This window comes from Hippichthys cyanospilos, chromosome 1 (genome assembly GCF_059441005.1).
Source record: "Hippichthys cyanospilos isolate Australia breed blue-spotted pipefish chromosome 1, RoL_Hcya_1.0, whole genome shotgun sequence".
NCBI lineage: Eukaryota > Metazoa > Chordata > Actinopteri > Syngnathiformes > Syngnathidae > Hippichthys > Hippichthys cyanospilos.
The window spans coordinates 2,950,410-2,962,462 of NC_142369.1; the positions used below are offsets into that span (position 1 = coordinate 2,950,410).

The 12,053-nt window shown below is 39.8% G+C and overlaps 1 protein-coding gene across 5 annotated transcripts in view; it reads right to left on the minus strand.

The window, feature by feature from the left end:
* Positions 1–3,778: 3,778 nt before the first annotated feature.
* The window catches only part of LOC148428601 (phosphatidylinositol-binding clathrin assembly protein), a 41,240-nt gene continuing 32,965 nt past the window's right edge, over positions 3,779–12,053 (minus strand). For 4 of the 5 annotated variants that reach the window (XM_088416568.1, XM_088416555.1, XM_088416577.1 and 1 more), the window contains 7 exons: positions 9,679–9,819; positions 9,563–9,593; positions 8,718–8,850; positions 8,292–8,315; positions 7,695–7,751; positions 6,223–6,339; positions 3,779–6,140 (listed from right to left, as the gene is read on the minus strand). In XM_088416568.1, the coding sequence (XP_088272694.1) occupies positions 6,126–6,140; positions 6,223–6,339; positions 7,695–7,751; positions 8,292–8,315; positions 8,718–8,850; positions 9,563–9,593; positions 9,679–9,819 (518 nt within the window). In that variant the 3' untranslated portion in view covers positions 3,779–6,125. The remainder of the gene's footprint in view (positions 6,141–6,222; positions 6,340–7,694; positions 7,752–8,291; positions 8,316–8,717; positions 8,851–9,562; positions 9,594–9,678; positions 9,820–12,053) is intronic. The other variant, XM_088416561.1, reaches the window with a different exon arrangement.

Consider the following 12,053-nt stretch of genomic DNA (forward strand, 5'->3'; position numbering starts at 1 on the left):
TCAGCTGTCGCTTGGGCCCCCGCCGCCTCGGGGACTTGCCGGGGACTCCGCAAAACTAAAGTGCAAATCGTTTGACTGGACAGACGATGGAGGCCAGTGGAGAAGAAGATGAAAAAAAAAAAAAAAGCGGGCAGGATTCGAACGAGTCGGAAGTCTCACTTTCAAGTCAGAATTTTGACTTGATTACTTCTATATTTACATTTGACGAGGTTCGCGAAAAATCCCCAGGGGTTGAAGTCAAGACTTTAAAGTCATGAATTTGTAACGTGAGAATCCAGCCGTTTTTTTTCCTTCCTTGGATCTAATCGTATTCTGTAGATTGACAAAAAAAAAAAAAAAAGAATATCTCAAGTAGGAAGACAAGACAGGAAACTCGTCTAGTAATGGAAAATGACTTTATTTCTTCCAAAAAGACAGAAAAACAATCCTCTGAATAAACAAATATACTGCTGTAAAATAAAAGCCCGTGATTTTTGTCATTTTGCCTTTTCATGCTCGATTCGATCCATATAATTCTGCTTTAAATAAATAGAAATGTACAAAGAGACAGATTGAAAGGTGGCACCAGCTCTAATAAGCCTTTGGCATCACTCGACGGCGGGTCCAAGTGTACATGAGCAGGAATATTACATCTGTGCTGATATCTTTCATTATTAACGCCATTTGAAGAAGAAAAAAAAAAGCTTAAATGAACATAATGGAGGTTATCATAAAGGGAAAAAAAAACCGAGCCGCCACTTTTCAGATTTTTTTTTCCCATAAAGCTGCAATACATGAAGTGAACATCAGATGGCAGCAGAATCACAGAACTTTGACGCAACATATTTCTGGCTGCTCATTTACAAGTCATGACCCCCCCCTAAAAAAAAAAAACTATTTGAATAATAGGAAAATTCATGGATGATGGTCACTTGTCACTACATGCTTTTTCAAAAAAGAACAATCAATGAAACAACCATGCACTCGCTGATTTGAAGATTATTTTCAAAGGCTCATCCGTTTTTGCCTTCAGAAATCGAGCACACGTGACGCCACCGACACAGAACCGGGTTCCGAGCACAACAAAAACCAAAGAAATTGCGAGAGTTGTCCCATAGAGGTCAGGAGAGGTTTTATGTGGTTTGTGAATTCACCTATCAGGTGAGGGGGGTTAGGGTTGGGTTGGGGAGGGGGGGGGGGCTGTGCCCAAGCAGGAACGCAAAGATACCGTTCGGATGCTACGTTATTTTTTTTTATCTAACTTTTTAGTGAACAGTCGGGTAAAAAATAACCCAAATTTGAATAAGTTGGGTCTGTCCTCTACTTTGCTTTCATGTTTTTAAATTCAAACGGTTTTAATAATGAAACATCGGGTAAAAAAACAACCCAACGTTTTGTGTTAATTAGTCAAAAAAGGGCTGAATCGAATTTATTAATTGATTTCCCTTAAAATGCAAAGTTATTTTTGACCCAACTGTTGACTCTAAAAACAAGCGGATCAAAAATAACTCCAAAAGGCAGACAACTTTTATTTTTTCAACTCGAGATGTTGAAGTATTTTTGATCCGACTTATTAAACCCAACTTATTACAAAATGTATCCATACCAAAAATTTGAAACCCAATTGTTTACTCTTCTGGCAGGGATTAAAAAAAAAAAAAGTAAGACCCAAATGGGATCTAAACGTGACTTTTTGGGTTTAAAAAACAAACCAAAAAAAGTTTGGTTATTATTGACGCAACTATCCACTCAACAAACAGTTGGATCAAAAATGACCCAAAGTGGATCAAAACAATAAAATAAAAGCGAAACCCAACTTATAAGGTTGTTTATATCATCCAAACAGATTTGGCCGATTTATTCACTCAAAAAAACCGTCGGAACCCAAATTGGGTCAAAAGGGAACTGAACATTTTATGGGGGGTAAAATAAATAACAAGAAGTTTGATCGTTTTTCACCCAACTGTTCAATCAAAACAATTGGATAAAAATTACCCATAATGGGTCAAAAAACCCCAACGTAATGTTATTGTTTTGACCCCTAAGATTTGGTGTTTTGTTTTTTGTTTTTTTTAACCCGCTGTTCATTCTAAAAACAATTCAATCAAAAAAATGGCAGCCCACAAATCGGTACCACCCTTTTAAAATCTACTTAAAAACAAACAAACAAAAAACAGTGTATCCAATTCAAATGTCCCATTTGTCAACGTGTTACTTTTTCCAATCCAGGCTTAGATTTTCGCATCTTTCAGATTGTCCTGAATGTTGGCCATGTAAGCAAAATGTTTCCGCAGCTCACACTGTGCTTCATTTTTCCGATTATTTTTGTCTTTCCGATGCTAAAAAAAAAATCTGAAACATTACATTGTGTAATATAAAACTAGCTACGATAAACATTATAGCTAGCCAAAAAAACTAGCTATAGCTTTTCTTTTTGGCAAGATATTTGTCGCTTTGTGACCTTTTAAAAGAAAACAAAAAAATTCAGCTGATAGCGACCCACGATTTTGGATCAGATCGAGACAACTCCAGGGGCCCTGGGTCACATGACTATCGGCGGACATTCACGGGCCTGAGCAGACGCCGCGGACGCGCTTTGATAGAGAGAAGCCGGCCACGCCCACTAAGACGGGAGGAAAGTGGAGTATAGTACGGAACGAGGCGGGAAATCTACTGAACACCTACGGCTGACGCGAGACACGAACGAGAAGCAAAAAGCGGGAGTGGCGCCGACTGCTCTGGGGTTGCGTGAAGACAAGGGGGCGGGGCTCGGAGTAGAAAAAGTCCATCGTTCAAACGGCAGGAACGTCTAGTTACCTGCTAAAGTGGCTGGTGTGTTTACACAAACTGGAAAACTCCCCCCATGTTTTTTTTTCGTCTTTGTTTTGACACCAGAAAGCTGCAGCTTGGTCACATCCGTGCAAAAGTCTGCGTGTGCATTTTTGCCACCAAGCAAGCGCATGTAGTAATAGCTGATATTTTGTGTGATTGAGAAATAGCCCTCCAATGAAAAGTCACGCCCAATGAAACGGCACAAAAACCCCGTGCAAATTTTTTTTTTTTTTGCGGCGGAATTCTTTGGATGAGCACGAGACAACATTTAGAAAACGACATTTTGTTCGAAAAACCAAAGGACTTATTTACTTAAAGACACTTTAACGCAATCGGTGCAGCTTAACCCATTCGATCTCAAAGACACACACACACACATACACACATATGTATACTGCATATGTATATACAAATATATATATATATATACATATACACATATGTATACTGCATATGTATACACAAATACATACATATATGTACATACATATATATATATACATACACACACACACATATATATATATATATATATATACATATATATATATATATATATATATATATATATATATACACACACATATGTATACTGCATATGTATATACAAATACATACATATATATACATACATACATACATACATACATACATACATATATATATATATATATATATATATATATATACAGTATATATATACACATGTATATATATATACAAATACATATACATACATATATATATATATATATATATATATATATATATATACATACATACATCTATATATACACACACACATATATACATATATATATATATATATATATATATATATATATATATATATACATATACATATATATATATATATATATACATATACATATACATATATATATATATACATATACATATACATATACATATATATACATATATACATATATATATATATATATATATATATATATATATAGTCTTAAAAAAACATAAAAGTATGTTTTTGGGATTGAATGAGTTAGGAGATTAAAGGAAGTGCCTCTTTAGCCATGACATGGGTCGGCTGAGTGAAGAAGCTACCAGCAGCAGAAAAAAAAAAAAAAAAAAAGGTCATAAAAGACAGTTTAAGAGGGGGGCACCATCAGTGGTGGACTTTCATTTGGGAAAGTTGAACGAGAGAGGAAAATAAGCGAAAAGAAAGCTCTCCATTTGTACGAGCCGGTGAAATAAATGTCAAACCCAAACGGGAGCTGCGAGAAATATGTGCGCATTATCATATGGAAAGCCGTTTGAGCATTTATTTGATATCCCACTAGTGCGCTCAATTGTCTCTTGTGAGACAATTTAGCACAGGGGAAGAGGTTTGAAATTTCCAGAAGTAGCGCAGAGTATTGAATCCTTGTTAAACCACTGTTGTTTACGCTGGAAAAAAAATGTTTTTAAAATGATGATTGAAATTGAATTTGGCATTCCCATGTAGTGAGACTTGCTAGCTGATGGCCATTGGACTCATGGCCAATGAGACAATGCAAGAGGTGAGAGGTGTGTGCAGCCCCCAGTCGCTACGTACGATCAATATTTGCAAACAGAAAGCTAGCATAGAAGCAATTAAAGGAATTAGTACTTGCTTTTTTATTTACCTTGGAACCATAGTAAGTTCATGTAACTATTTCATGTTAGTATTATGGTTATATACATGCAGATGTATTTATTTTTGTGAAGAATGGGGGGAAAAACAGCGTGTTGTGCCATCCAATTTACTGAACTTTGGAACTACATTTTTAGCGCTTGGGATATTAAGCAACTTCAGAAGATAATTTGTGCGGCTTGTCTGGCTTGTTTGCTGAAAAATTGCATCAAGGAAAGGACATCCGTATAAAACTTAGCAAAATAAAGGCACGATGAGTGATTATGACACAATTTAGCAATGAGTTTCTTCATGTTGTAACTAATTTGCTCTTAATTTGAAAGGAGAACTGTTTTGTTCCTGTCACTGCAATAAAAAGCATTTAATTACATTTGCTGATACTTGCAAAAATCTTTGGCAAAATCTCACATTCCCCCATTTTAGAAACCGCTTTGACAGCCCAAATTTTTGACGCCATTGTGAGGAACCAAAATCAGTTTTGGATATCACATCCAACAATGTGTTCAAAACAGCTATCAAACCTAATTCATTGAAAAATGGTTTTCCATAAGGACATTATAAGGGTCGTTGAAGGACTTATACCCGTGAGTGCTCAAATCTTGGAAAGTTCCGATATCACTAGTACTTTTGACATGAAATTTGCCCCTAAACAAACAAAGACAGATCATTTAAAAAGGAAAGAAAAGAAGATCTACCATTTCAAATACGGCAATTTCCTTAACGTTTCATGAAATTGTCTGTTTTCTAATATCGACATTAAAACATGCAGTTTATGATTGTAAAACCGAGTACCAGCTAGCATTGTGGGAACCGATACTACATGTAAAAGGATGAGGTATGGGCCCGATATCGGTACGCGCCTATCCCTGGTCATTATTGTGACAAATCATGAACATAACTGCATATAAAATTGTAATTTTGATATTTTTCGAAATCGCTCAGCCCTAGTCACTGGAGACATACAGTTGTCCTTGTGTTCTACTGATGCGCTGAATTGTCCAATTAGCGTAGCCTAAAAAAAAAAAAAGACAATTCCGTGCACGATTGGAATATGGAATATAATGCTCAAAGGGCTTTCCATGTTCACGTTTTACGTTGTGAGCAGGCTTGAAAATCGAAAAACAGCCCTGACGCGCACCAAGACGAATCCCATCCCGTCGTCAGACCTCCGGCTCGCCGTGCTAGCATGCTATCGCGAGCCGGGCCCGCCTTTCCGCGCGGAAGGGCGGCGAAGAAAAGAATCCCAGTCGCGAGATGGAACGGCGCTTGTCTGAAGTATCTCCATCCGCGCGCGCGGTCGGCGGGCGGACGTAGCCAAACGGGGACAAAATAGCACCAGTATGAAATAAAGCTATGTGGCAGCAGAGGCCCTCGCCTCAGTCACATGCATCCTGCCTACCGTCGCTTCCCATCCAGCAACGCAGCTACCCATGCATCCATACGCACACACCCGTACTCACACACTCGCGTTTGCGCGGCGCTTCAGAAAACGGCAATCCCGGCCTCCAGACTCATCGACTTGTTTCGGGGGTATCTGTTGCAGTCTTTGTCCATTTGGCTCGATCAAATCATCGCCCCGCTTGTGTTTTGTCTTCTTTGTGTTACTGTGTCGTTTTTGGCACTCGACTCCCCCCCCCCCCCCTCCCCGCCCTCGATCGGATTACATAAACTGCATCTGAATAAAGACAGAAAGATGGCAGAAATGAAGCTACGAATCCCAGGATAAAATGCCAAGGTTTCATCTTACGCAATCTGACCTGGGCTCCGGGCATGGCTGCGAAGGGGTTAGTGGGTCTAAGGACAGGCTGGTTGTACATCATGGGCTGAGGGGCCATGATGGGTACCCCACCCACCTGACCCATCTGTGGGGGGACCTGCAGAAAACAACAACAAAAAAACAGCAGTCACAAACTCGGACCTCGTCTTTTATAAGCTCACGATTAAATCAAATCCTCCATTGTATGAAATTGTTAGCCGTGCAGCACAATTGCAGAATTTCCTATATTTTTGCAAAAGAGGTAAAAAAAACACTGGTGCTTTTAAAAAAACACTGGTACATACATTTTTTTGTATTATTGTAATAAAAAGCTTCAATGGATGTGTGAACATGTAAAACAAAAGGAAAAAAAAAGCCAAGGAGCTGTCGAACATGCGCTACAAAAAAACATATGTTGTTTTCCAAAAACACTGAAATATTCTTAGGCAATTATATTATGCTAAATATTACTGGACGCACAATACTGTTATAACTGGTGATAGACCGATAAATGGCCGGGCCAAATATCGGCACCAAAATTCAGCATTTTGATGTTTTATTGTTTTATGTTGTATTCATTTTTTCTAAATCTTGGATCAATTTATAGGTACAGTAAATTTTAGGGAAACTGCATTTTGTTTAACTTCAGTTAAAGGATTCTGAAAATACTGCAACTTCTGTTTTTTTTTTTAAATGTAATATTTCTGTAACTGATATTTTTACTGACTAGAAAATGTTCTGTAAATTTTTCATTTTACTTTTTAAGATTCTTCTGATTAAGCATAAATGAAATGAAAAAAAAAAACATTTTAAAGTTGGTCAGTAAAAATAGTTACAAAGACACTTCAACAAAGTAATGAGTTTGTGTTTGCATTTTTTTTTACTGTTTTTTCAGTGATGGATAGTTAAAAAGACAGAAAACTAATATTTCCAACCAATATTCATTTTAAGTAAAAGGAAAATACTGTAATTAAAAATAAAATAAAATCAAACTCTTAGATTTGCATTAATGTTAATTGTTTTTAATGTATTTTTAAAAATAAGACAAGATATATTTTTGCTGAAAAATTCTGACAAAAAGTATAAGCAGCTCCCAAGGTCCTCAGCATGTCTTAAGAAGTTCAATGAAAATTTAAACAACAACTCGCTACTATTCCACAGTAAATGACGTTCCTCAAAATATAAAAATAATAGAAATGCTAAAATTTCACTTATCTTTGAAAAGTTCCCATATACTGAAAATCGACTCCAAATATCACTCACCGGCCTCCTTGACTACAACTACTACTACAATAATAATAATCATCATCATCATCATTATCATCGTCATCATCATCATATCAACCCTGAGAAAAAACATATTGGTCTATCTGTCATACACGTCGTATTTAATAAAATTATGTTTTTTCCCATTTTCAATCAATCCGTCTAAAACCTCTTCAAAGTCTCGTGTTGATGAAATGTTTCCCTCACCATTCCATACACAGGCACTTGCGGCGTCGTCACGGGGAAAGCCACGGGAGCTGGGGCCTAAAAAGAAATGGGAAATGACTCAGGATTGGTCAACGGGAAAAAAAAAAAAAAACCGAAGTGAACGCCAAAATACCGGAGCGCCCCCCCGGGAATTTTATGCAGTTTCTAAGCTTTAGTGCGTGGAAAAGTTGCTGCCTGTGCCCTGGAGTATGAATTGTTGACACCGGAAGCAATAAAAGTAATTCCCTTTCTAGGGTAGCGTTGGCTTAAAAGAAGCGAACCTTTAATGCTGATAAAGTGCATACGTGGTGGAAGTATAACGGCGGGGAACATTTAAGTCTTCGCCGCCGATTCACTTTGACTGATTAGCAATTTCGAATGCAAACCCATTCCTGTGGCAATGTATGCTTAAACATCCTAGAGGACTCGCGCACAACAGCCTGGCAATCGCTTAGTTAACAACAAATAAATATTTCACCGCTGTTGTGGAATAGCGACGGATGCGCAATGTTTGCCTTCTAGCACCCAGAGTAAGGCTACGGTGGATTAACGGGAAGACGGTACAAGAAAAGGAGCTGTTAGTGGATCGGTACTTACATAACTAGTATAGAACATTCCATTCTGCAACAGGATGCAACAGGAAAAAAAAAGACAAAACAAGATGAGTAGACAGATATAAACAGCAATGGTTTAGAGAGAGAGAGCGAAAAACAAAGGAATGAAAACCCACGAGACAAATGAGGGTCAAATGCGGACGAGGAGAAATCATGGCAAGCAGATGACGACGGAGCAAAACAGACGTGAGAAATGCAAAACAAGCGAAGAAGGGAAAGGAAGGCAAGGGGATAGTTCTGCAAAACAACCGGAAGAAGCGCGTGAGGTGGTCAAGCTGGGCAGGAAGTGCTGACGTCGGGGAATGGCGGCGAGGAACGGAGGAAACAAAAAAGGAACGCCAAACGCGATTCGTGATAAGATTGTCCTCGTGTCCACGTGCAAGCGCGAGCCATCGCGCGCATGTCTCACCACGTGCGGCACAGGCATGGGTGGCGGGACCATGGGGGCCGGGCCCCACTGGGTGGTGGACATGGTCTTGTTCTGCCAGTTCTGTCCTCCCGTCAGCTTCTTCTCTCCCGGCTGGTTCCACTGCATATCCGGCCTGCAGGGGCGGCAGCACAAAGATAAGACCAGGACAAAGCACACTACCGAATCCATCCGTGAAAAATATGGCAAAACAGAGTTTGTACCTGTATGGTTAACATAAGGAGGTACGGTAGAGTGCCAGTGGCAAGTATTTTTCAAGATTTTTCACCGACACAATGGCGATTTGTAGTAACATGCTCACTCTTCACACACGCGCAAAAACAGTCAAAGTGAGTGGGAGTAAAGGTAAGTAAACTATGGATAATATGTCTTTTAATAATAGTAAAAAAATTATAACAGTTGTAACTCTTAACTTAAAATATCAGAGTTACAACAGTAACAGAATCTCCACACTTGAGATAGGAAACTTTTAAACATTGTTGCCCGCTGTTGTCAATTTGCATCGTACCGTATTTTATATCTATTTTATGTGCATTTCCCCTTAATTCAGTATCTACTTGAACTCAAAACACCCCCCCCAAAAATTAATATTTGAAAATAAATTCAGGGTCAACCCTTTGACGCCTGACAAGGTTTTTCCAACACCAATTTACGAACCCAGTCCACACATTTGCAATGAGGTCAGACCTAAAACACAAACAAAAACTCCCCTCCAAACGCGGGCCGCAATGCTTTGCGACGTGGACACCTTCAAGGTGGACAACAAGGCGCTCTAAAGGAAATGAAATGCGCTTCGCTATGCTTCAGGCAGACTGCAAATCACTTACTTCTTGGATGGAGTTCCACCAAACTGCAGATCTGAGGAAACGAGATGACTCACGTTATCTCAAACTTGCGACCGGATTGAGAACTACAAGGAGAGCATAGCATGCGCTTGACTCACTGCCTACGAGGTTGGCCAGGGAGGAGTCCAGATCATTGGCCAGCAGCTTTCCTCCAGACTGGAAGACCATTTGCGGCGGGAGAGGATGGGCGGCGTGTATGGGGACCGTCGGCTTCAGCAGATCTCCCAGGGTGTCGAAACCTGCCGGGGCCATACGAGCCGCCTCGTGAAGAAATGCAAAGCCAACGGGCGACATCGTGAAGGCGGATCGGATCCGGATGTTTTAGACTCCCCGAAACCTCGAATCGATGCTGCGCACACACTCGACACCGCGCGTGCGTTTGTGAGGGTGGCCTGATAGCGATTTTGTCAACGTGTCGCCAGTAGGCGCGAAAAGGCAGCAAGCAATTTGGCGCGCGAGCGTAGGTGGCCGGGTTAACAACTTCCCATGTCAGCATTCATTGGAGCTAATGACTCGTTAATGGCATCCTATGCCGCAAAAAGCCAGGAGGTGTTTCAGGAGGGACTACAAAAGGCTTTTCAAATCAAGCCCAGATGAAAACGAATGTGGAAAATGCCAAGACAGGCTACAAGATGGCCACGCTGACCTCATGAACAGAGAGAACAGAAAAGGAAGCATAAAAGGGGGGAGGGGGTAAGGGATAATATTTAGTTAGGAAGTGGTTTGTAGCTCTGACGGGTGCTGACACAAGACATCCAGCACACACGTTTCCTGCTAGTAGATGAAAGTGGGAAAGCCAGTGAGAAGGGGCACATAAGGCGGGAGTGAGATGATAAAGTGAGCTTTAAAAAAAAAAAGGGTGTGCAAAACTATATTATCCAAGGCTCAAATTATTTTTGCAGAGCACTTCTGTGAATCATTGACTTTATTTGGAGGAGGATTTTCTAAATTTGTGGAGCAATTTTTGCAGATTTTTACCAGGAACCTGGAGCAACTTTTTTTGAATTAAAAAAAAAAAAGATTAACCATTATTATTATTAACAGTTATTAATGTTTATTGCCTCAATGGCTTCTTATTCTTTGAATAAAAAGTGCAACTGCATTTGAATGCGCCATGCGTCTCGTCCTCACATCAGCGGCTGCCAGAGAAGCGTATGTGTCAAGATAATCGGAACGTAACCAACGCTTCTTCAAAACTGAAAAATAAAAGCCTGATAAGGGGATAGCATTGATATCCAGATATTATTCGGTTTGCTTATATTCAAGTTGTCCCGTGTTGCGCATAGATGACGTGTTACGCTATCATGTTACGGGACTTGACTTGCCACCTTCTACTCGACCTCCTTGTCCTCCGACAGGGGCCGGAATTGCACTGATTGTTCCGTACGGATTATCGATTAGGTCTAACATCGGTAGTCTCTTGATTTTCAGCGGACGTGGAGGCGCAAAGTCCGAAATTTACAAATGTAAAAAAGCAAACAGTGATGTGAAAGTGCTAATTTCAAACTCTGTACACACATTTATTAATGAATGAAATGATCGCTATAATGCAAATTAAAAACGATTGTGGGTGGCTCTGCAATATATCCCCAATGATAAAACGCCGCCTTGTGTCCTTATTAAGACTTATGATGTCTAATTTGTCTTGTGGCTAAGACAAAAATAAAAAAGACCCTCTGGCAGCGCCTCAGTGAAGCCTGCTCAATCCTACTGAATTATGAGTGTGGAGGAGGAGAAGGTAAGAAAAAAATATCCCTCTCAGAAGATCAAATAGAGCAGAAGGAAGCGGAGGTGATAGAACATGGAGTATTCCATTGGAATAGCAAACACGGTAAGACGCGGCGCAAACATGGAGAACAAAAGAGGCTATCATGTGTGACGTGTGAGCAGAGTGAGACGGCACGCTGAAGGAGTTTCAAGGGGGAAGAGCAGATGGAAGCCAGTTGCCTGGGCGATTCTTTGCCGGGCAAAACGAACGCCGGCGTTAAAGCAAAGGGCGCAATCAAAACAGAGCAAACAAAATGAAGATGACAAAGGACGCGTGAGGAGAAGCAGACACCTGACAATACATGCGCGCGCACGCAGCAAAACACGGACATGGAAATCAGCGTGGAGAGAGGCAGCCAGTCAAGCAGATGCGTTCATGTGTGACTTCCACAAGCTACACCAGCGCAACGCAAGTAGCCCTTAATCAAATTCAATTCCATGTTGCAATGTAAAATGAAATCGCAAAGGCTACAATCCTTTATTCTTTATACATGCATCTTTCATATTAACTTGTAGTTTATCTTGATATTAGCACGACATTCATCTATAAAAGCACAACATTTAGGAGTAATAAAACTGGAGAGGCAACGATTAATCGTTAACTAATCAATGGTCAATATGAGACGCAATTATTTTTTGTACCAGCCATTAGATGCATGAAAAAGAAACAATCAGAAAAAGATATACATAGGTACCTGTGACTGAT